The sequence below is a fragment of the Schistocerca cancellata genome, chromosome 1 (assembly GCF_023864275.1).
Source record: "Schistocerca cancellata isolate TAMUIC-IGC-003103 chromosome 1, iqSchCanc2.1, whole genome shotgun sequence".
NCBI classification, from domain to species: domain Eukaryota; kingdom Metazoa; phylum Arthropoda; class Insecta; order Orthoptera; family Acrididae; genus Schistocerca; species Schistocerca cancellata.
The window spans coordinates 205,692,550-205,715,180 of NC_064626.1; the positions used below are offsets into that span (position 1 = coordinate 205,692,550).

The window sequence follows — 22,631 nt, forward strand, 5'->3', positions numbered from 1 at the left end:
TGACCTCGGGCATAATCAGTGTGGTTTCCATAGAAATATAGAAACACATGTGGCAGTGCTGACCCTACAGCTTTCCTTAGAAGAAAGACAGAAGAAAGGAAAACCTGCATTTGTAGTGTTTGTAGACTTATAGAAGGCTGTTGACAATGTTGACAGGAATAAACTCTTTGAAATTCTGAGCTTAGTGGGGTTAAAATACAGGAGTGAAATGTTATTGATAATTTGTACAAAAATCAGATGTCAGTTGTAAGAGTTGATGAAAGACATGGAGGGATTGAGCCTTGGTGTTATTGAATTTGTATATTGAGCTAGAACTAAAGGAAAAAGGAGAAATTTTGAAAGGGAATCTAAAGTTCAGGGAGAAGAACAGATACTTTAAGTTTTACTGATGGCATTGTAATTCAGTCAGAGACAGCTTTGGGCATGGAAGAAGAGTTGAACAGAAATGGAAGTGTCTTGAAAAGAGGTCTTGAGGTGAACACAAACAAAATTAAAGCAAGGGTAATGAATGTAGCTCCATTGGATGAGGCAAAGCTGAGTGAAGTACATTAGGAAATGATACACCGAAAGCAACAAATTAATTTTGGTATTTGGGCAGCAAAGTAACAGATGATGGCGAAAGTAGAGAGGATATAAAATCCAGATAGGCAAGAACAGAGTTTCTGCAAGTAAGAAATTTGTTATTATCTAAAATAAATGTAAGTGTCAGGAAATATTTTCTGAAGATTCTTCTGTGGAGTATAGCTTTGTACAGAAGTGAAATGTGGATGATGTGTTGCAATGTTGTTAAAAGTTCACTTGTACTGCTCTAACTTTGAACACTGGTCTGGTCCTGTATCCAGTGAACAATGATGAACATAACTGATAGACCATCCAGTTAGGCCCTTCTGGGCGGCGACTGTAGACAGATCCTGGTGCTGTCTTGCAGTAAGGTGTTGGCACTGTTGAATTAATTGTTGATACACACACTGTCTGAGGTGAGCTGTGCATCTGTTTATATCTGTGTTTGGCAGATGGATGGTCACATGGGGACTATTGGTGTGACATATGGAGGAAGCGTCTGTGGTCTGTGTTGTGTGTACCCTCTATGGCGTCTGCCCGTAACTATGTTGTTCCTCTCTGAGGCTGACCTTGTTGTGTGGCACCCTCTCTGTGTTAGGTTGTGTTCCACATCATGGGAGGACCCAGCAAAAATCTCCAGTAGCAACACAACAAGACTAACAGTTTTGTTTATCCGCAGTAAGTTCCACTGCCTTAGTTATTCTCTCTTCTCCCTTCTTTATGATGCAACTATGAAGTCCCCCCCCCCCCCCCCCCCCCCCCCCCCCCCCCCCCCCCCCCCCCCCCCCCCCCCCATGAACCATGGACCTTGCCGTTGGTGGGGAGGCTTGCGTGCCTCAGCGATACAGATAGCCGTACCGTAGGTACAACCACAACGGAGGGGTATCTGTTGAGAGGCCAGACAAACGTGTGGATCCTGAAGAGGGGCAGCAGCCTTTTCAGTAGTTGCAAGGGCAACAGTCTGGATGATTGACTGATCTGGCCTTGTAACAATAACCAAAACGGCCTTGCTGTGCTGGTACTGCGAACGGCTGAAAGCAAGGGGAAACTACAGCCGTAACTTTTCCCGAGGGCATGCAGCTTTACTGTATGATTAAATGATGATGGCGTCCTCTTGGGTAAAATAGTCCCCCATTCGGATCTCCGGGCGGGGACTACTCAAGAGGATGTCGTTATCAGGAGAAAGAAAACTGGCGTTCTACGGATCGGAGCGTGGAATGTCAGATCCCTTAATCGGGCAGGTAGGTTAGAAAATTTAAAAAGGGAAATGGATAGGTTAAAGTTAGATATAGTGGGAATTAGTGAAGTTCGGTGGCAGGAGGAACAAGACTTCTGGTCAGATGACTACAGGGTTATAAACACAAAGTCAAATAGGGGTAATGCAGGAGTAGGTTTAATAATGATAGGAAAATAGGAGTGCGGGTAAGCTACTATAAACAGCATAGTGAACGCATTATTGTGGCCAAGATAGATACGAATCCCACACCTACTACAGTAGTACAAGTTTATATGCCAACTAGCTCTGCAGATGACGAAGAAATTGAAGAAATGTATGATGAAATAAAAGAAATTATTCAGATAGTGAAGGGAGACGAAAATTTAATACTCATGGGTGACTGGAATTTGAGTGTAGAAAAAGGGAGAGACGGAAACGTAGTAGGTGAATATGGATTGGGGCTAAGAAATGAAAGAGGAAGCCGCCTGGTAGAATTTTGCACAGAGCACAACTTAATCATAGCTAACACTTGGTTTAAGAATCATGATAGAAGGTTGTATACATGGAAGAACCCTGGAGATACTATAAGGTATCAGATAGATTATATAATGGTAAGACAGAGATTTAGGAACCAGGTTTTAAATTGTAAGACATTTCCAGGGGCAGATGTGGACTCTGACCACAATCTATTGGTTATGACCTGTAGATTAAAACTGAAGAAACTGCAAAAAGGTGGGAAGTTAAGGAGATGGGACCTGGATAAACTGAAAGAACCAGAGGTTGTACAGAGTTTCAGGGAGAGCATAAGGGAACAATTGACAGGAATGGGGGAAAGAAATACAGTAGAAGAGGAATGGGTAGCTTTGAGGGATGAAGTAGTGAAGGCAGCAGAGGATCAAGTAGGTAAAAAGAGGGCTAGTAGAAATCCTTGGGCAACAGAAGAAATATTGAATTTAATTGATGAAAGGAGAAAATATAAAAATGCAGTAAATGAAGCAGGCAAAAAGGAATACAAACGTCTCAAAAATGAGATCGACAGGAAGTGCAAAATGGCTAAGCAGGGATGGCTAGAGGACAAATGTAAGGATGTAGAGGCTTATCTCACTAGGGGTAAGATAGATACTGCCTACAGGAAAATTAAAGAGACCTTTGGAGATAAGAGAACCACTTGTATGAACATCAAGAGCTCAGATGGAAACCCAGTTCTAAGCAAAGAAGGGAAAGCAGAAAGGTGGAAGGAGTATATAGAGGGTCTATACAAGGGCGATGTACTTGAGGACAGTATTATGGAAATGGAAGAGGATGCAGATGAAGATGAAACGGGAGATACGATACTGCGTGAAGAGTTTGACAGAGCACTGAAAGACCTGAGTCGAAACAAGGTCCCCGGAGTAGACAACATTCCATTGGAACTACTGACAGCCTTGGGAGAGCCAGTCCTGACAAAACTCTACCATCTGGTGAGCAAGATGTATGAAACAGGTGAAATACCCTCAGACTCCAAGAAGAATATAATAATTCCAATTCCAAAGAAAGCAGGTGCTGACAGATGTGAAAATTACCGAACAATCAGTTTAATAAGCCGCAGCTGCAAAATACTAACACGAATTCTTTACAGACGAATGGAAAAACTAGTAGAAGCCAACCTCGGGGAAGATCAGTTTGGATTTCGTAGAAATAAAGGAACACGTGAGGCAATACTGACCTTACGACTTATCTTAGAAGAAAGATTAAGGAAAGGCAAACCTACGTTTCTAGCATTTGTAGACTTAGAGAAAGCTTTTGACAATGTTGACTGGAATACTCTCTTTCAAATTCTAAAGGTGGCAGGGGTAAAATACAGGGAGCAAAAGTCTATTTACAATTTGTACAGAAACCAGATGGCAGTTATAAGAGTCGAGGGACATGAAAGGGAAGCAGCGGTTGGGAAGGGAGTAAGACAGGGTTGTAGCCTCTCCCCGATGTTATTCAATCTGTATATTGAGCAAGCAGTAAAGGAAACAAAGGAAAAATTCGGAGTAGGTATTAAAATCCATGGAGAAGAAATAAAAACTTTGAGGTTCGCCGATGACATTGTAATTCTGTCAGAGACAGCAAAGGACTTGGAAGAGCAGTTGAACGGAATGGATGGTATCTTGAAGGGAGAATATAAGATGAACATCAACAAAAGCAAAACGAGGATAATGGAATGTAGTCGAATTAAGTCGGGTGATGCTGAGGGAATTAGATTAGGAAATGAGACACTTAAAGTAGTAAACGAGTTTTGCTATTTGGGGAGCAAAATAACTGATGATGGTCGAAGTAGAGAGGATATAAAATGTAGACTGGCAATGGCAAGGAAAGCGTTTCTGAAGAAGAGAAATTTGTTAACATTGACTATAGATTTAAGTATCAGGAAGTCATTTCTGAAAGTATTTGTATGGAGTGTAGTCATGTATGGAAGTGAAACATGGACGGTAAATAGTTTGGACAACAAGAGAATAGAAGCTTTTGAAATGTGGTGCTACAGAAGAATGCTGAAGATTAGATGGGTAGATCACAGAACTAATGAGGAAGTATTGAATAGGATTGGGGAGAAGAGAAATTTGTGGCACAACTTGACCAGAAGAAGGGATCGGTTGGTAGGACATGTTCTGAGGCATCAAGGGATCACCAATTTAGTATTGGAGGGCAGCGTGGAGGGTAAAAATCGTAGGGGGAGGCCAGGAGATGAATACACTAAGCAGATTCTGAAGGATGTAGGTTGCAATAGGTACTGGGAGATGAAGAAGCTTGCACAGGATAGAGTAGCATGGAGAGCCGCATCAAACCAGTCTCAGGACTGAAGACCACAACAACAACAACATGAAGTTTTCATTTGGATTTCATATTCGCTTATGGATGTATTTGAATTTGATATGGCTTGCAGCATGATAGCATCAGTAATATTCTGAATCCATAGGAGGCAGTTCTACATAGAATGTTTCAGTTACGGAGGCAGCATGTTCCTTGGTAGAACAAAGATGTCAGGTTGCAGTTTGTGGTAGGCCAGTGGTGCTGGAGGAGTTCACAAGCACACTGTGTGCTCCTCCATATTATGGGGGAAAATGTTGGCACATTGTTAAAGAGGAAACATAGGATACTTAATAAGTGTTTTTGAATTCTGGTTAACAGAACAAACCATTTCCACAAATCTGTAAGCAACATTTGGGAGGATTTATATGTATGGAGACAGGAGTGCCTTCTAAACACAGCAAAGGACAGTGCCCAAATTTTGACTAAATATGTAACTGTTGTTACTGCCAGTCAAAATTCAGCTTCTCTGATTCAGCTATTATTTCATCTCAAACTGTTGCTGAGACGTCTCACTTCGTTTATCTGTTAGGTGGACTAGTAGTACTGCAGATGGTTTCAGCATTTCAGACATCAATTGAAAGAATTTCCACCTGATATTTTTGGAGAAATATGGTTTACAAGACAGATTTCAGTTATTTGGAAATGAGGATACTTGTGTAAAGCAACATGTCAATCTCTTGATCACAAAGAAAGACAATGGCAGAAAATTTTGCTGAAGTATCCATACTACCAGCAGCCAGGATGCCTTCTAGCAACAGAGAGCTATCACCAAGAGAGGCAGTGTTTGGGAGTATAATTACAACAACAGAGACTCTTTTAGCTTCCCCTTTTACATATGGGAGTTGGATTCAGATCTATCTGCAGCTTTAGATATGATATGGCATCTTGTCAGGATAAGCTGCATTACAGTGTATTTGACACTACACAAGAGCAGAAAAATAAAACTTTCTTGACACATTTGTCTGAGTCTACAATCCCCTTAATTGTTGAGAGAGATTATGTTGATTTCTCGTTTGACGCATTGGGAGGACCATATGTGCGCATATGGTTTCGACATTGTCGCCATCATAAGCTGTGTAGAAAATATTTTAGGCCTGTAAGTGATCTGCTTTATTCACTGGGTTCTTGAATACAGGCAGCTACTGTGTTAGTGTTCCTAGTTGAATTCAGAAGATATTCCATTGCCAGGTCCCCTAAGAAGCAGCAATAAAACATACTTTCTTATGCAATCAGCACCTTGTAGTTGTCTGTTTGACACTATTAGAAAAATTCTGATATGGAGAAATCCTGCCAAAGCACTTTGAACAGGAAAACACCATCCCCTGAAGAGGACTGAAGTAATATGATGTTCATGATGCCTCATATGTAGACCAGTTTGCTGTAATCCAGTCCTCCTTTAACCGAGTAACAGCAATCTGCCAGTTGTAATTGACGTTCAAGTAGTTGGAAGAGTGGATGCTACATACAAGCTTCAAGTTCTCAGTGAAGACTGTGATGTCTATTGACTTCTGTCTGTGTTGGTAATGACTGAGGGGTGCAACTGAGAGCATGAAAGCATTAATGAGATTTGTGGACTTCATATTTGACAGGTGCCTTACTTAGCTGCAACACTCAAGGGACATGAAAACAAAGTCTTTTTAAGGCTCTTAATTCTGGGATTGCATGAGCCACAGACAGGGAATGTCTGCTTTAGTTTTACAAGGCTTCAGTATCATCCAGATCTGTTTATGGGGGGGATAAAGTTGGCCACACTTATTTCCCCAACTCCCTAAGTGCACTTTAAGCCTTCAAGTGGTTGTATACAGGATGGAAACTAGTCAGATTGAACAAGGAGCTTAAGCTCTGCTAGGTATCAGAGCATTGAGTAATTTGGGACAGGTACAGCAGCCTAGGATATCCCAGTGCAATCTATTGCAGCCCACTACATGCAGAGACATTGCTAATCAAGTGTAGTGCCATGCATTACTGGGACACGTGTAGCAGGAAATCAGGGAAGAGTTGTATTTGTGAGGTCCACTAGCCTGTTGTGGTGAAGCTCTAGAGAAAAAAAAGAAACCCCTAACTGCTTGTTTGTGAACAAGTTGGAGTTAGAGGCAATGCTTGTGGTGTACAACAATGTAAAGACTGGTGAGTAATTCCATGTTGAATCAACACAGGTGCGAGTCTGACCATCTAAGATTTTCTTCAAATTTGGTGTGTTCATTGCACATGATGAAAGAATAATGCCTAATAACAGAAATGTAACAGAAGTACTACAAAAGTAAAGGTTGCCCAAAGCTATAAAACTGAGGAAAATTCAACAGACACTGAAGGCAAAAGCAGTTGTATCTTCTTGTTCTAACAGAACTAGAATTGTGAAACAGAATTAAGGTCAGCGTCTTTGACCTTGAATAACTCTAAACATGTCTCCTTCAAAATTGATGAAAAAATATGTTTGCTTCTTCATGCAGATCAATTTAGGATTAGGATTGGATTGGATTGTTTGGGGGAAGAGACCAAACAGCGAGGTCATTGGTCTCATCGGATTAGGGAAGGACAGGGAAGGAAGTCGGCCGTGCCCTTTCAAAGGAACCATCCCGGCATTTGCCTGGAGCGATTTAGGGAAATCACAGAAAACCTAAATCAGGATGGCCGGATGCGGGATTGAACCGTCGTCCTCCCGAATGCGAGTCCAGTGTGCTAACCACTGCGCCACCTCGCTCGGTTTGGATTAGGAGATACAACTTAATAACAGCTGTGTTATGCAAGGAAGCTATGTGGCTGGTGTGTGGTTTTGGACCCCAATGCTCCCCCTCTGAAATCTTTGTCGCTGTGACAGACTGATCTGTTACTAAGCCTAAACTTTAGATTAGGTTATTAGGTGCTTAATTGGTTGCGAATTGGCAAAGTCAGTGAACGTGAATGCCAGGGAATGGATGTGGTAAGAGATTGAGCTTTGGCACAGCCTAACGTTTACATTCACACTGTATTTAACACTCTGTACCATATTTAACACACCTTTCATCCTAAAAACTAAAGCTGTGAGATAAATTCAGAAAACCTGTGTCACATTGTGTACAAGTCTATGGAAAATGGAAATGAGGATCCACTACATAACTTTTACCAGAAGTACAAATTGTGTATGTAAACCTCAACAAAAGATTTAAAGTATTGAAAAACATTAACAGTTAAAATGGCTGAACATAGTCATTCTGCATACAGAATGGGTGCTTTCAATTTCTGCTTTAAGGCTTTGGACACAGTCATCATCAAAATTCTGTTAAAAAGGTTGTGTGATGACAAAGCATAGTGTGGTAGCAATGTGAACAGATCAGTAGAAAACATTTGTAATATGCAAGGTAATAGTTATGACCTCTGGCCTTCAGTGATGCAGAACATGATATAACTATCCTGCTTAAATACATGTGTGGAAGGCAGGGCAAATAGGTTCAAATTTAACAAACAAACACAATGACATGTATTGTCAGGTCTTATCATGCCTCAATACTGTGTAGCACTATGTAACATTATTTGTGTGTCTTTTGGGGAAGGGCCTGTTGACTTGTTGCTGTTCTCACATATACTTTTGCAGGAACATCATTCTTGCCCACTGTAAAGATGTCAGGTTTTTTTGGGGTGAAGGTGAAGGACCATGTGATATAGGAATCTTCTTGTAAACCTGCTGGTATCTCCATTATCATTCAAAACAATGTCATGAGTGACCATACAAGCTTGCAACAAATCCTTTGATATCACAGAGATGTAAGTCGTGTTGGATTTGCATTAGAGATTAATTTCTGATGTGTGGTGAATTGGAGAATACTTTTGTTCAGGTGTTGTTATGACCAGCGGGAATAATATAGTGTAGTACAGTGTAACCCATCATGAACCATGGACCTGGTCATTGGTGAGAAGGCTTGCTGCCTCAGTGATACAAATACCTTCACTGTAGGTGCAACCACAATGGAGGTGTACCTGTTTGGAGGCCAGACAAATGTATGGTTCCTGAAGATGAGCAGCAGCCTTTTCATTAGTTGCATGTCCTGATGATTGACTGATCTGGCCTTGTAATATCATCTGAAACAGCGTTGCTGTGTTGGTACTACGAACAGCTGAAACAGCATGAGGAAACTACAACCATAATTTCTCCTATGGGAATAAAGTTCTACTTTATGGTGAAATGATGGTGGAATCTTCTGGGGTAAAATATTCCGAAAGTAAAATAGTCCCTCATTTGGATCCCCAGACAGGGACTACTCAGGAGGATGTTGTGATCAGGAGAAACAAAACTGGTGTTCTATGAATCAGAGCATGGAATGTTAGATCCCTTAATCGGGCAGGTACATTAGAAAATTTACAAATGGAAATGGAACCATTAAAGTTAGATATAATGGGAATTACTGAAGTTCAGTGGCAGAAGGAACAGGACTTCAGGTAGGCAGATACAGTGGTATGAAAACAAAATCAAATAGGGATAATTCAAGCATAGGGTTATTAATGAATAAGAAAATAGGAATGTGGATAAGCTACTAAGAACAGCATAGTGAACACATTATTGTAGTCAAGGTAGACACGAAGCCCATACCCATCACACAGTACAAGGTCATAGTCAAGTAGCTCAACAAATGATGAAGAGAGTGAAGAAATGTATGACGACATGAAAGAAATTATTGATAGTTAAGGGAGACAAAAATGTAATAATGATGGGGGACTGGAATTTGATTAAAGGAAAAGGGAGAGAAGGAAAAAAGTAGACGAGTATGGACTGTGGAAAAGGTATGGAAGAGGAAGCCACTGGTAGAGTTTTGCACAGAGCATAATTTAATCATTGCTAGCATTTGGTTTAAGAATCATGAAAGAAAGTTATACAGGCGGAAGAGACCTGGAGACAGAAGATTCCAGATTGATTATATAATGGTAAGATGGATTTTGGAACGATATTTTAAATTTTAAGGCATTTTCAAGGACAGATGTGGACTCTGACTATATTAGTTATGAACTGTAGATTAAAACTGAAGAAATCACAGAAAGGTAGGAAATTAAGGAGATAGAACCTGTATAAGTTGAAAGAACCAGAGGTTGTTGAGAGTTTCAAAGGGAGCTTTAGGCAACAATTGACAAGAACGGGAGAAAGGAATACCGTAGAAGATGAACGCGTAGCTTTGCGAAATGAAATAATGAAGGCAGCAGAGAATCAAGTAGGTAAGAAGACAAGTCTTAGTGGAAATCCTTGGATAACACAGGAGGTATTGAATTTAATTGATAAAAGCAGAAGATATAAGAATGCAGTAAATGAGGCAGGTGGAAGGGAATACAAACATCTAAAAAATAAGATTGACAGGAAGTGCAAAGTGGCTAAGCTGGAATTCCTAGAGGACAAATGTAAGAATTTAGAAACATATATCATTAGGGCAAAGATGGATACAATCAACATGACAATTAGAGACTTGGAGCAAAGAATAACAGCTGTCTGAATATCAAGAACTTAGATGGAAATCCAGTCCTAAGCAAAGCAGGGCAGGTTGAAAGGTGGAAGGAGTATATAGAGGGTCTAAACAAGGTAGGCGTACTTGAGGGCAGTATTATAGAAATAGAAACGGACATAGATGAAGTTGAGATGGGATATATGATATTTTGAGAAGAATTTGACAGAGCACTGAAAGACCTAAGTTGAAACAAGGCCTCAGGAGTAGTTCTGTCAGAACTACTGATAGCCTTGGGAGAGCCAGTCATAACAAAACTCTTGCAACTGGTGTGCAAGATATATGAGACAGGCGAAATACCTTCAGATTTCAAGAATAATATAATAATTCCTATTTGAGAGAAAGCAGGTGCTGTGACAGATATGAATATTACCAAGCAATCAGTTTAATAACTTATGGTTGCAAAGTACTAACATGAATTCTTTACACAACAATGGAAAATCTATTAGGAGCTGATCTTGGTAAGATCAGTTTTGATTCAAGAGAAATGTAGAAACAAGCAAGGCAATACCGACCTTACAACTTCTTTTAGAAGATAGGTCAAGGAAAGGCAAACATACATTTATAACATTTGTAGACTTACAGAAAGTTTTTGACAATGTTGACTATAATACTCTCTTTGAAATTATGAAGGTAGCAGGCATAAAATACTGGGAGCGAAAGGCTATTTAAAACTTCTACAGAAACCAGACTGCATTTGTAAGAGTTGAGGGACAAGAAAGGGAAGCACTGGTTGAGAAGGGAGTGAGACAGGGGTGTAGCCTATCGTCGATGTTATTCAGTCTGTACATTGAGCAAGCAGCAAAGGAAACCAAAGAAAATTTGGGATAGGAATTAAAGTCCAGGGAGAAGACAAAAAACTTTGAGGTTAGTTGAAGACGACGTAATTCTCTCAGAGATATAAAGGACTTGAAGAGCAGTTGAATGGAATGGATCGGCCTTGAAAGGAGGATGTAAGATGATTATCAACAGAAGCAAAACAAGGATGATGGAATGTAGTCTAATTAAATCAGATGATGCTGAGCAAATTAGATTAGGAAATGGTACACTTAAAAATAATAGATGAGTTTTGCTATATGGGCAGCAGAATAACTGGTTATATCCGAAGTAGAGAAGATACAAAATGTTAACTGGCAGTGGTTAGAAAAACGTTTCCGGAGAAGTGAAGTTTGTTAATATAGAATACAGGTGTAAGTGTGTCAGGAAGTATGGTGTGGAGCCTTGTATGGAAGTGAAACAGTTTAGACAAGAAGAGAATAGAGGATTTTGAAATGTGGCACTACAGAGCAATACTTAAGATTAGACAGTAAATCACATGGCTAATAACGAGATACTAAACATAATTGGGGAGAAAAGAAATTTGTGGCACAACCTTACAAATTGATGTTTGTAGTTACTGTTACAAATCTTGAGGACAATGCACAAGAATATTAAATTGACAGTTGAACATGAAACTAATAAAAGCATTAACTTTCTTGACCTGAAGATTTGTAATAGGAACCATTAAACATCAACTTAGTATTTACAGAAAACCTACCACCACAGATGTCAGTATTGACAACTCATCTTGCTACCCCTGCCAACAAAAAATGGGGTATTTCAGAGCCATGGTACACCGAATTAAAAAAAGTACCAATGAGTGACACAGACCAACAAAATGAAATCAATATTATTAAAACAGTTGCTGATAATAATGGATATAAACCCATAATAATAGAAAAACTCCACAACAAAATGCAAACAAAAACCACGGATCCACTTAACAGCAATCCACACAACATGCACTCCAAAACAAATCAGTGTTTCACAGAAGCCTAACACAAATATGTTGCTCTCCCATACATAGGCCCACTATCATACCAAATAGCAAACTTATTTAAAAAGAAAAATATCACAATCAGCTTTTCCACAAATAGTAAATTGCAGCAAAAATTAATCCATGATGTAAATACCTCCAAGAGTCCCTACAGTAAATCAGGACTATACAAGCTCAAATGTGATACATGCTCAAAATTCTACATTGGGCATACAGGCAGAAGTTTTGAAGTTAGATACAGAGAACACATTGATGTTTTAAGGCTTGGCAACTTGAACAAATCTGCATTGAGAACAACTTAAAAATTTTACATCTAGAAGAAATAGGAGCCAATATGAATATATTAGCAGAAATAGAAGTACACACACACCAAAACAGCACCCCAGACTATATCCTTAATGAACAAACTGAGTTAGCTAACACCCCTTTCCTGAAAAATTTACAAAAATTATTTTCTGTCCTCCAAAGCAAATAATATTCCTACACCCATTTGCAGATCAAGTAGCAAATTTATATGTTACTACAAATCTAATAATGTTAAATGTAAATAAATAATATACTGTCTTATCCTTATAAAAAAATAAATCTTTGGCACGGAAGATCTTTATAATGTAACAGTATTCGCTCTAAAATTCACAAAATCAATGTATTTCTGTACTAGTATAAAATGCGTTTCAGTTGCATAAGTGAATATATGAACCTATTCCAGACATGGGACATATTTATGATGTTACAATATATCATAGCATATTTGACACTCACATATTTCTAAACACTTTGTATCTATCAAAACATGTGATGCGTGTTAGAAATGTGTTTTGTGACAAATCTGAAGTGCTCACTGATACAAATTTATGTGTGCAACAATAAGAATGTGGTGGAAATGTATTCTGTGACAAACCTAAAGTGCTCAATGATACAAATTTGTGTGTGCAACAATAAGAATGTGACAAAAACTACGAACGTTATTTGTTGGATGAAAACTATGAAAACAAATACTCCAGACCAACATTTCACGTAAGTCACGTCCCAATGCAAATCTGTAACACAACCATCTGTGTGACGTGCTTATACTTACGTATTATTTACATTTTAGAACAACCAATCAATAAAAAGTGCATCACATGTTCTAATGAAAACATGAAAGCCATCTGATGATGAATTGTAATGATTTGAAGCCAGTAATGGTACGTTTTGAATAAACTCCTCTGTCCCAACAGGCTTTGGAAAGCCCAATGGTACCGATTGGGCACCGTAGTATCCTCAGCCCACAAGCATCGCTGGATGCGGACATGGAGGTGCATGTGGTAAGCACCCCGCTCTCCCCGGCCGTATGTCAGTTTACGAGACCGGAGCTGCCACTTCTCAATCAAGCAGCTCCATAGTTTGCTTCACAGGGGCTGAGTGCACCCTGCTTTCTCATCTATAAGCAGTTCACTAACTTGATCACTAATACCTCTTATATTTTGATGAAATATGCTAATTTCTTCTCTACTTGGGAACATGACGTCCTCTGAAGGTGAGCCAGTAGTAGACGGACTTCCTTTAAGCAGGTACACTATCAGCTGACTTTAATCTAAAAATGGTACAGCTCAAACACGCAACTGCTACAGGAATTTTTCCATGAGTGATCCCACTACTACCCACTACACTGTCACCTATAAGCTTTGCCAGCCTCCCCTTCCCATACCTATTGAGGTGCAGGCCATGCATAGTGAAATCCAACCTATTGACCAACTCAACTGGCACCACTGCTATGTGACCCATGCCCTCTGCCATCAGTGCCTTCTCCAGCCCCATGCTAATGCGCCTAACAGTCGCATAAAGATGAAGCCGATTATGATGCTGAAACAGCTGCACGAAATGCACATTAGTGCCACCAGTCGGAGTAGCTATCTTTACCAGGTCACCACCTACATCATATTCCCCATCCTTGTTAAGACTTCCCTGCTCCTCTCACTATCACTACCCGATCCTCCTTTGTAAACTTCCTACATAACTTCCCTATGCTGTCAGTCACCTGAGCCAACCCTCCACTAGGCTTGACAATGCTGGTGACCTGGTACTCAGTCCTCAACACTTCCCGCAACTTCTGGCTCACACCTTTACTGTGCAAAGTACCTAGCAGCAGAACCTTCTTGTTTTTGTTAGACGTTGAAACTGACCTAGGTCTCCTAACTGCTGAGGACTGCTGCATGTTCCCTGCACCTACAGCTACAAGAGGCTCCTCTCCACTCAACTCCAACAGTTGGTCAAATCTATTGCATATACACAAAGTGTAACTGTCTGAATACCTCCTCTTCCTAGCTGCCTTCTTACTAACTGCCAGTTCCCATTCCCCAGCACCCTTCATCCTCCTCAACCTATCTAGTTCCTCCTTTGCGTGTTGTAACTGCACCTGAAGGGCACAGATCTTATGCTCCTGCTCTTCTATCAACTTATTTCTACTAAAGATTCTGCATTACCAGGAGAGGATCTGCTAGAATGCCCATTGGCTTCCCCACTGCATTCCCCCCAATGAAAATACTTTGAACAAATCTCACACTGTAACCCACTACTCACAAACCTACGACAGAGCCCACACTTCTCACTTATGGTAAAATTTTACAGTTACTGAAAACAACTATACGTCTATGTTACCTAAGTTCAGTTACACCAATAGAACTAACAATAGCGGTCTCGAAATTCTCTCTCTACTAAGAAAGCGACTACTTTTATTAAAACAACTAAACCACAGCTAATACCAATACCAACAAAACTTCACAAAATTATTAGCTAAAACCAAAAATTCAAGGGGCCATTGGAACACTCCATGAAGTTAAAACAGTGAATGAAAATTTTACTGAAATATTTCACTAGAAATAATAAGGAATGTCAGCTGAAAACTACAGCATGAAATTTACTAAATGACTTCAACGCACAGAAAACTCTGAAAAACACTGTGAGTGAATGCTTCCAAAAGTTTATTAAATCGTTATTTCGCCACAAACAGCATGAAACACCACTGAAAACACTATATAACAGTGCACAAATAACTTTGTCAGTACTTAGTAGCCTTATAATCACTAAGCTGCAACCAGACACCGCAAAATGTAAACACACTACTCTGCATTCTCAGGAGAAGATGTCGCTAGAATGCCCACTGGCTTCCCCACTGCATTCCTTCAACTGTGATCATGCCTTCTGTATAAGATTCTTTGGTGGTAGGTGTAACATTCTTGGAGACCAGATTTACTGTGTGGTTGATGGAAAATCCAAAAGACATAAATGATTTCAGGCTGAAAAGATTCTCAGTATCAGCATTGCTTATGATTTAGAAAGTTACTCCTCAGTTAAGTTTTTGTAAATGGCTTGTGTGGTTCAAATGGCTCTGAGCAGTATGTGACTTAACTTTTGAGGTCATCAGTCACCTAGAACTTAGAACTAATTAAACCTAACTAACCTAAGGACATCACACACATCCATGCCCGAGGCAGGATTCGAACGTGCGACCGTAGTGGTCGCTTGGCTCCAGACTGTAGCACCTAGAACCGCACGGCCACTCCAGCCGGCTGGCTTTTGTGGTAAATTGAACTTTCAACATAGTGTGTTGCGTGGTATAACCGACCAACCATCAATCTGTTGGAGGTAGTACAGGTGCCTCTAGTTGTAAATATGTTTGCAAATTGATGAGACTGGTGGGGGCACCTGTACTGACTTAGAAGCTGAAAGCTGACTGTCTTGCCAGCCATCTGCAGTGATGTGAGCAGTTTGTTGGAGGACCCTCCCTCAGTGACGAGTGCACAACATTTAAGGTTAACGTCCATTTAATCCTGTGATTGTGAGACAGGAATGGTTGCCTGACAAACAGTTACGAGGTGATCTTGTCATGCGCATTTAATGCAATCCAATCACTGGAACAGACAGTTGTCTATAGCATCATTCTGAAAACAGTCCGGAGAGGACTGGTATTGCTGTTGCAACCTGTGTGGCATGAAAATCACTGTTTTCATGTGGAGGGACATGCTTGCTGGTGTGTGTATATATGCAACACCTTATCTAATGAAGGATCATCAAGCTGTACACCCTTTAACCAGAACTCTTTATTATGTGCTGCGCAGATAATCGCAACTGTGATCATGTCTTCTGTATTAGATTCTTTGGTTGTACGTGTAAAAAACTTGCATTGGTGACTAAGCTCATGGAGTTCAGCCACTCAAACTATAGGATCAAACAAGTTGCTTGCGACAGTGGTAAAACTCGAGGCGAGCAGAAATCGTGAGTCAATGTCTTTGATATGAGCACTTAACACAGAACAAATTTGTTGAAGGTAAGTTTACCGAATTTCATTATGGAGGCCAGCTCGCGCAACTACTGATAACTTTGTCGCCAAATTCATGCTAAAAAAAAGGATTTGGCGTTGTCCTCGTCTTTTGCCTTACACGCGGTAGTGGTGTCACAGACATTTTTCATATCAGTCCCAGATGTCTTATTTTTCTTCGTACAGTGGGAATAACGAAGGATTGACAGTCGGCTGGTGCAGTACTCTGGCCAGGAGTTCCTCCTTATGCTTTTGACTTTCCACTTGGTGAGTCATCAGCTGTTGCATAACAGCAGCAAGAGATGGTTCAGCCATGGTGGCTGTTCAGCATAGAAAAGTCCATAGTTCACTGAAAAGTTTTCTGACCTGAAGTGTCAGCTAAGTGCCAAAACTCTCATGCAAGTTCCCAAAAGAACGGTTACCGTGGATGACCATGCAGCTTCGATAGAAATGAAATGATAATTAAATGGACACCCTAGCTGCAAACAGGCGTTGATGTACACGGTGGCTCAGATGGATAGAGCGTCTGCCATGTAAGCAGGAGATCCCGGGTTTGAGTCCCGGTCGGGGCACACATTTACAACATGTCCCCAATGAAGTACATGAACGCCTGTTTGCAGCTAGGGTGTCCATTTAATTATCATTTCATTTCTAGCGAAGCTGCATGGTCATCCACAGTAACTGTTCTTTCGGGAACAGATACTACCGTCATATATAGTTAAAATATGGCTTCCCGGCCATTGACCTTCTTGTGCTAATGCACACGCTATGCCCGAACTCGTACGGGGCTTGGTAGATTAATCTGCCACGAGTAATGAGTATGATAGGCAAACATCTATTAGGCGCACTATGAATGTAGTGGTGTGGACATGTTGGGAATGTGGATCTCACGGGGAGCGTGCAAGGGATAAGTCCTTGCAGATGCACTATCCTCTGTGCCCACGGTGGCTCAGATGGATAGAGTGTCTGCCATGTAAGCAGGAGATCCCAGGTTCGAGTCCCGGTCGGGGCACACATTTTCAACATGTCCCCAATGAAGTACATCAATGCCTGTTTGCAGCTAGGGTGCCCATTTAATTATCATTTCATATCTGTGATTGCTAAAAAGAAGAATGCTTCCTATTGGCATGTTCACATTGCCACCTTACTGTGCATTGCTATTACACCAATGTTTTAACAGAATTTTGATGAGGGCTGGGTACACAGTCATCATATAATTATCGAAAGTAGTCATTCCTTATGTGGAACGAGTGCTTCCAACCTTTCTAATGCTTAATATGTTTTTCAGTCTCTATGTCATTTTTGTTGCAGTTTGCATTGCTTAATTCTATCACACAGCTGTACATATTATATTATATCTCCTAATCCAAATGTCAGGCCAGCTTGAGTTTTTACTATATTGTATAGCGTAACATGAAGAAGCAAATATATTGTTTTCATAAATTTTGAAATGAAATGATGTGTTTGAGACATTCGAGGTCAGAGATCAATGTTACTGGCCCTAACTGTGTGCATTGTTTGAGTGTGGGCACATTACATATCATTTGAAGGCATGTTCCCGGACCTTTCCGAAATTACCTGTTCATAGTTCTGTCCTTACTAGAACAAAAGCTACAGCCATTTTCGTCTGCAGTGTTTGTTGAGTTTTCTGCTATTACTTTTGTTGTAATTTTGTTCCAGTTGCGAAATTTGCAATTTTTCATCATATGCTATAAATGCGTCAAATTTGACGAAAGTTGCAAATGCCCAAGCTGGAAATTGTACTTTTTTGTATTGTTTTGACTTGGAATGACTCCAGTGAAACTTCACTGTGGAGCATCCAAGCACTAACCTCTTAGTGTTTGTTGGCAACATTTGCTGCCCCCTCCCCCTCCCTCCCTCCCCTCTCTCTCCACTCACTGGTTTGCAAAAATTAAGGATGAAACTACCTTCCAAGCAACTCAGCTCCATGTAACATGGACCAAACGTAGAAAGAACTGTTACAATATAGTTCAGGAAGTAACTGAAGTTACCACAATTTTCGATGGTCAGCTTGACATTGCTGTTAAATTGTGCCTAGTCATCAATTGTGGGGTGTCTAGGAAATATTTCTCTGATCACTGGACAACAATTCAGACAAATCATATTAATGAGTTTTATTATGAAAAGTAAATGACAATACTTAACTTAGAGAATTATGTAGATGTGTCGCAAGCAAAGGGCGAGTGTAGACTTACAGTCAACATAGAAGTGAATGCGACCTGAAGGTTTGGGGAGCAGTAGTCAATGGACTTGCCTATTGACTAGCTTGTATGGGCGCAGTAGCTCCATGATCTTGAAATTCCTTAAGTTCAGCAGCGACTTTGTCCCGTAATGCAATAGGAACAGTTCTGGCCCAGCAAAAATTCGGCTGAGCTTTGTCTTTCATACTAATAGGTGCAACAAAATTTTTAGCCTTGCCTAAACCTTCAGAAAAGAGTTCAGGAAATTCTTTCAGTAAGCTAGCTACACTGTCTTTGGCATTGAATTCAGTCGCTGACAACACATTGTCCTGAATTTTAAAGTCAAACAAATCAAGGCCAAATGTGTTCTCACAATCGCGTGATTGTAGCACAATAAAAGTCACAGTTCGCATATGCAAGCAATTCATGGCAGGCAAAGTACTTTTTCAAGAATGGGAATGTGTTGTCTGTTATAAGCCGACAGGTGCGTGCTAGTTTTAGACAGGCATGGGGAACCTAACAATTCATATGTGTTATGATTCAGAAATGTAACAGAGGCACCAGTGTCCAACTGAAATTTCACACTTTTTGCACTAATGTACAAATGAACAAAAATTTTGTTGGTCTGGCATAGCAGTGAAGTGCGTTGCTCATTGCCATAAACAGACAAGGCAAACAATGAAAATAAGCACACAAGCAAAGAAAATTCCTGCAACACCCACCTGAAAACACTGATTGGCAAAAACACTATAAGAGACACTACTAAAACAAGTAAACACACCCCAGCAAAGAAAAGACAATGTAGAATTAATGTGCCAGCAAAACACAAAAGAAAACCAGTGGCTGCCAGGCACTGGGTTCTTATAACTCGTGGCCAAATGTTGGATCTTGCCTAGTTGTCAGTTGTGGTGTGTCTAGGAAACCTGCTTTCTCGGATTGCTAGACGACAATTCAAACAAAATGTATTAATGAGTTTTATTATGAAAAGTAAATGACAATACTTAACTTTGAGAATTAGCAAAGGGCGACATCGAAAATAAACAAGCTTCTTCAGCATAAAAATTCTAATACAAACAAAGCAATTAGCTTTGACGCTTCTATCCAAGTTGCTAGTCTTGATGCCTCTCTTAGACTGGGCCACAACCAGTCGGGTGTGGCGCTTATGTCCCCTTCACATAGAGGCCGCTGCTGTCTCGTTGTCATTCTAGAGATGGGTTGGTCAGCGTACAATTGGCTAATGTCTTGTCACAGCCCTCTCTGCTCTACCATTTCTGATTGGCATTGTGCCGGCGCTTGACTTTATGCCGTAACAATTGCAAAAGGTGGGATGTGGTTTCTTAACATTGGATGTCATCACCATGGATGGCAATGCATGTTCTAGTCCAAATGTTCTCCGGCCCATACTGTAATGAAGAACACCACAGTGCACTGTAACTGCTGCCTGATTGAGACATGCAGTGTTATACCATTCCTTCAACTGCCTGCTGTTGCGTGGCTAGCCCCATTTAGTGCTATAGCCATGCTGACCTCACGCCATGTGACATCTAGCTTTCTGTGCATGACTTGGAGACTTCTGGCAACATGCTTCTGTATTTCAGTCATTTCCACAAAGTTGTCAATATGTTGTGTTGCTTTGTCTGTGTCGCCCCTAAGTTTTGTGAATAATGTATATAGTGGTAAGTAGTCATCCTGTGTGTACCATGCAACATCCACTCTCGTATGGGAACAGTAGCTTATCCTCTCAGTCACTGTAAATGTTTTTACTCACTGTTTTATACAAAATCTGTTTCAGGTATCACACCAAATGGCATGAACTTACATCTCAACCATGAGCAGGTATTCAGGTGATTCATTCCGCTGGAGACGTGGGTCTGGAGGGAGAAATAACGATGCAGCAGGTCACAGTGGACATCACTGGCCTCCAGGTGGACCTGGGAATCAAGGATATCCCAATCATAAGTTTTCTTTGTTGCCTGATCCGTAAGTCTTACTGATTATTTTGATATATTCTTCTACATACAATTTACATTATATGAATGTTGTCAGAATGGCAATTAAACATAGAAGATATAAAAACTGTATACATAAATGTGACATGCAATGAAGTCTACCAAAATTGTGTAATGCCAGTTAGCTGTGTGCATAGGAGTTGCATCATTGTTGTACCAAAATACACTATTGGCCATTAAAATTGTTACACCACGAAAGATGATGTGCTACATACACGAATTTAACTGACAGAAAGAAGACGCTGTGATATGCAAATGATTAGCTTTTCAGAGCATTCACACAAGGTTGGTGCCGGTAGTGACAGCTACAACGTGCTGACATGAGGAAAGTTTCTAACCAATTTCTCATACACAAACAGCAGTTGACCGGCGTTGTGTGGTGAAACGTTGTTGTGATGCCTCGTATAAGGAGGAGAAATACGTACCATCACGCTTCCGACTTTGATAAAGGTCGGATTGTAGCCTATTGTGATTGCGGTTTATCTTATCGCGACATTGCTGCTCACGTTGGTAGAGATCCAATTACTGTTAGCAGAATGTGGAATCGGTGGGTTCAGGAGGGTAATACGGAACGCCGTGCTGGATCCCAACGGCCTTGTCTCACTAGCAGTCAAGATGACAGGCATCTTATCCGCATGGCTGTAACGGATCGTACAGCCATGTCTCGATCCCTGAGTCAACAGATGCGGATGTTTCCAAGGCAACAACCATCTGCACGAACAGTTCGACGACGTTTGCAGCAGCGTGGACTGTCAGCTCGGAGACGATGGTTGCGGTTACCCTTAACGCTGTGTCACAGACAGGAGTGCCTGTGATGGTTTACTCAACAATGAACCTGGGTTCACGAATGGCAAAACGTCATTTTTTTGGATGAATCCAGGTTCTGTTTACAGCCTTATGATAGTCGCATCTGTGTTTGGCGACATCATGGTGAACGCACATTGGAAGTGTGTATTTGTCATCGCTATACTGGCGTATCATCTGGTGTGATGGTATGGGGTGCCATTGGTTACACGTCTCGCTCACCTCTTGTTCACATTGACAGCACTTTGAACAGTGTATGTTACATATCAGATGTGTTACGACCCGTGGCTCTACCCTTCATTCGATCCCTACGAAACCCTACATTTCAGCAGGATAATGCACGACTGCATGTTGCAGGTCCTGTACGGACCTTTCTGGATACAGAAGATGTTCGACTGCTGCCCTGGCTAGAACATTCTCCAGATCTCTCACCAATTGAAAACATCTGGTCAGTGGTGGCCGAGCAACTGGCTCGTCACAATATGCCAGTCACTACTCTTGATGAACTGTGGTATTGTGTTGAAGCTGCATCGGCAGCTGTACCTGTACACGCCATCCAAGCTCTGTTTGACTAAATGCCCAGGCCTATCAAGGCCGTTATTACGGCCAGAGGTGGTTGTTCTGGGTACTGATTTCTCAAGATCTATGCATCCAAATTGTGTGAAAATGTAATCACATGTCAGTTCTAGTATAATATATTTGTCCTATGATTACCCGTTTATCATCTGTATTTCTTCTTGGTGTAGCAATTTTAGTGGCCAGTAATGTATTGCCAAGAAGTTGTTGCATGCTTACCTTTAAATTTTTCAGTTGTGCGTAAGTTATACTTTCCAATCAATCTGAGTGTGTTCATCTCTGCCAATCCACATGAATGAAGTGTTATTGGGACTTTTGTATCCTCAATTTATCTATTCTTTGGATGAATTTGCAGAACTTTGCTGTTGTGCATCACAAAATCTTTATCAGTTTGTTGAACAGTCATTGCAAAACGTTAAGATTGATGTTCTATGCACAACTTTAGAGTCAATTGCAAGTTGGTTTAACGGTATTTACTTAATGAACAACACATACGTATTATTTGTGACACATTTGAATGCCCTTCTTCTCAGGTCCAGTTCCTCTGCACTGCGCACCCACAGTTCCCTCAGACATTTTGCCTAAAACTTTTACTTTCCCCCCTTCCTTGCCCGTATCTTTCCAACTCAGTTACCATCAATTTCTCTCCTGTGATTTTTCATACCAAATCTCTGTTTCCGTGACATTGCACTACCCCCAACCCCAGCCCCTCCCATCCTCCAACCCCTGTTTTGTTGTTATTACTATAAGGAGCAGTCAGATGAAAAGAAAACACATGGGAAAAAGTAGATAAACTGTTTATTATTTCAAAAGTGATCACCAAAACTGTTAACACATTTTTCCATTGTGAG

The 22,631-nt window shown here is 40.6% G+C and overlaps 1 protein-coding gene across 1 annotated transcript in view; it reads left to right on the forward strand.

The window, feature by feature from the left end:
- The window catches only part of LOC126156127 (ras-interacting protein RIP3-like), a 46,356-nt gene that overhangs the window by 15,850 nt on the left and 7,875 nt on the right, over positions 1-22,631 (forward strand). Inside the window, exon 2 of the mRNA XM_049916281.1 lies at positions 20,184-20,371. Coding sequence (XP_049772238.1) covers positions 20,220-20,371 — 152 coding nt within the window. The 5' untranslated portion in view covers positions 20,184-20,219. The remainder of the gene's footprint in view (positions 1-20,183; positions 20,372-22,631) is intronic.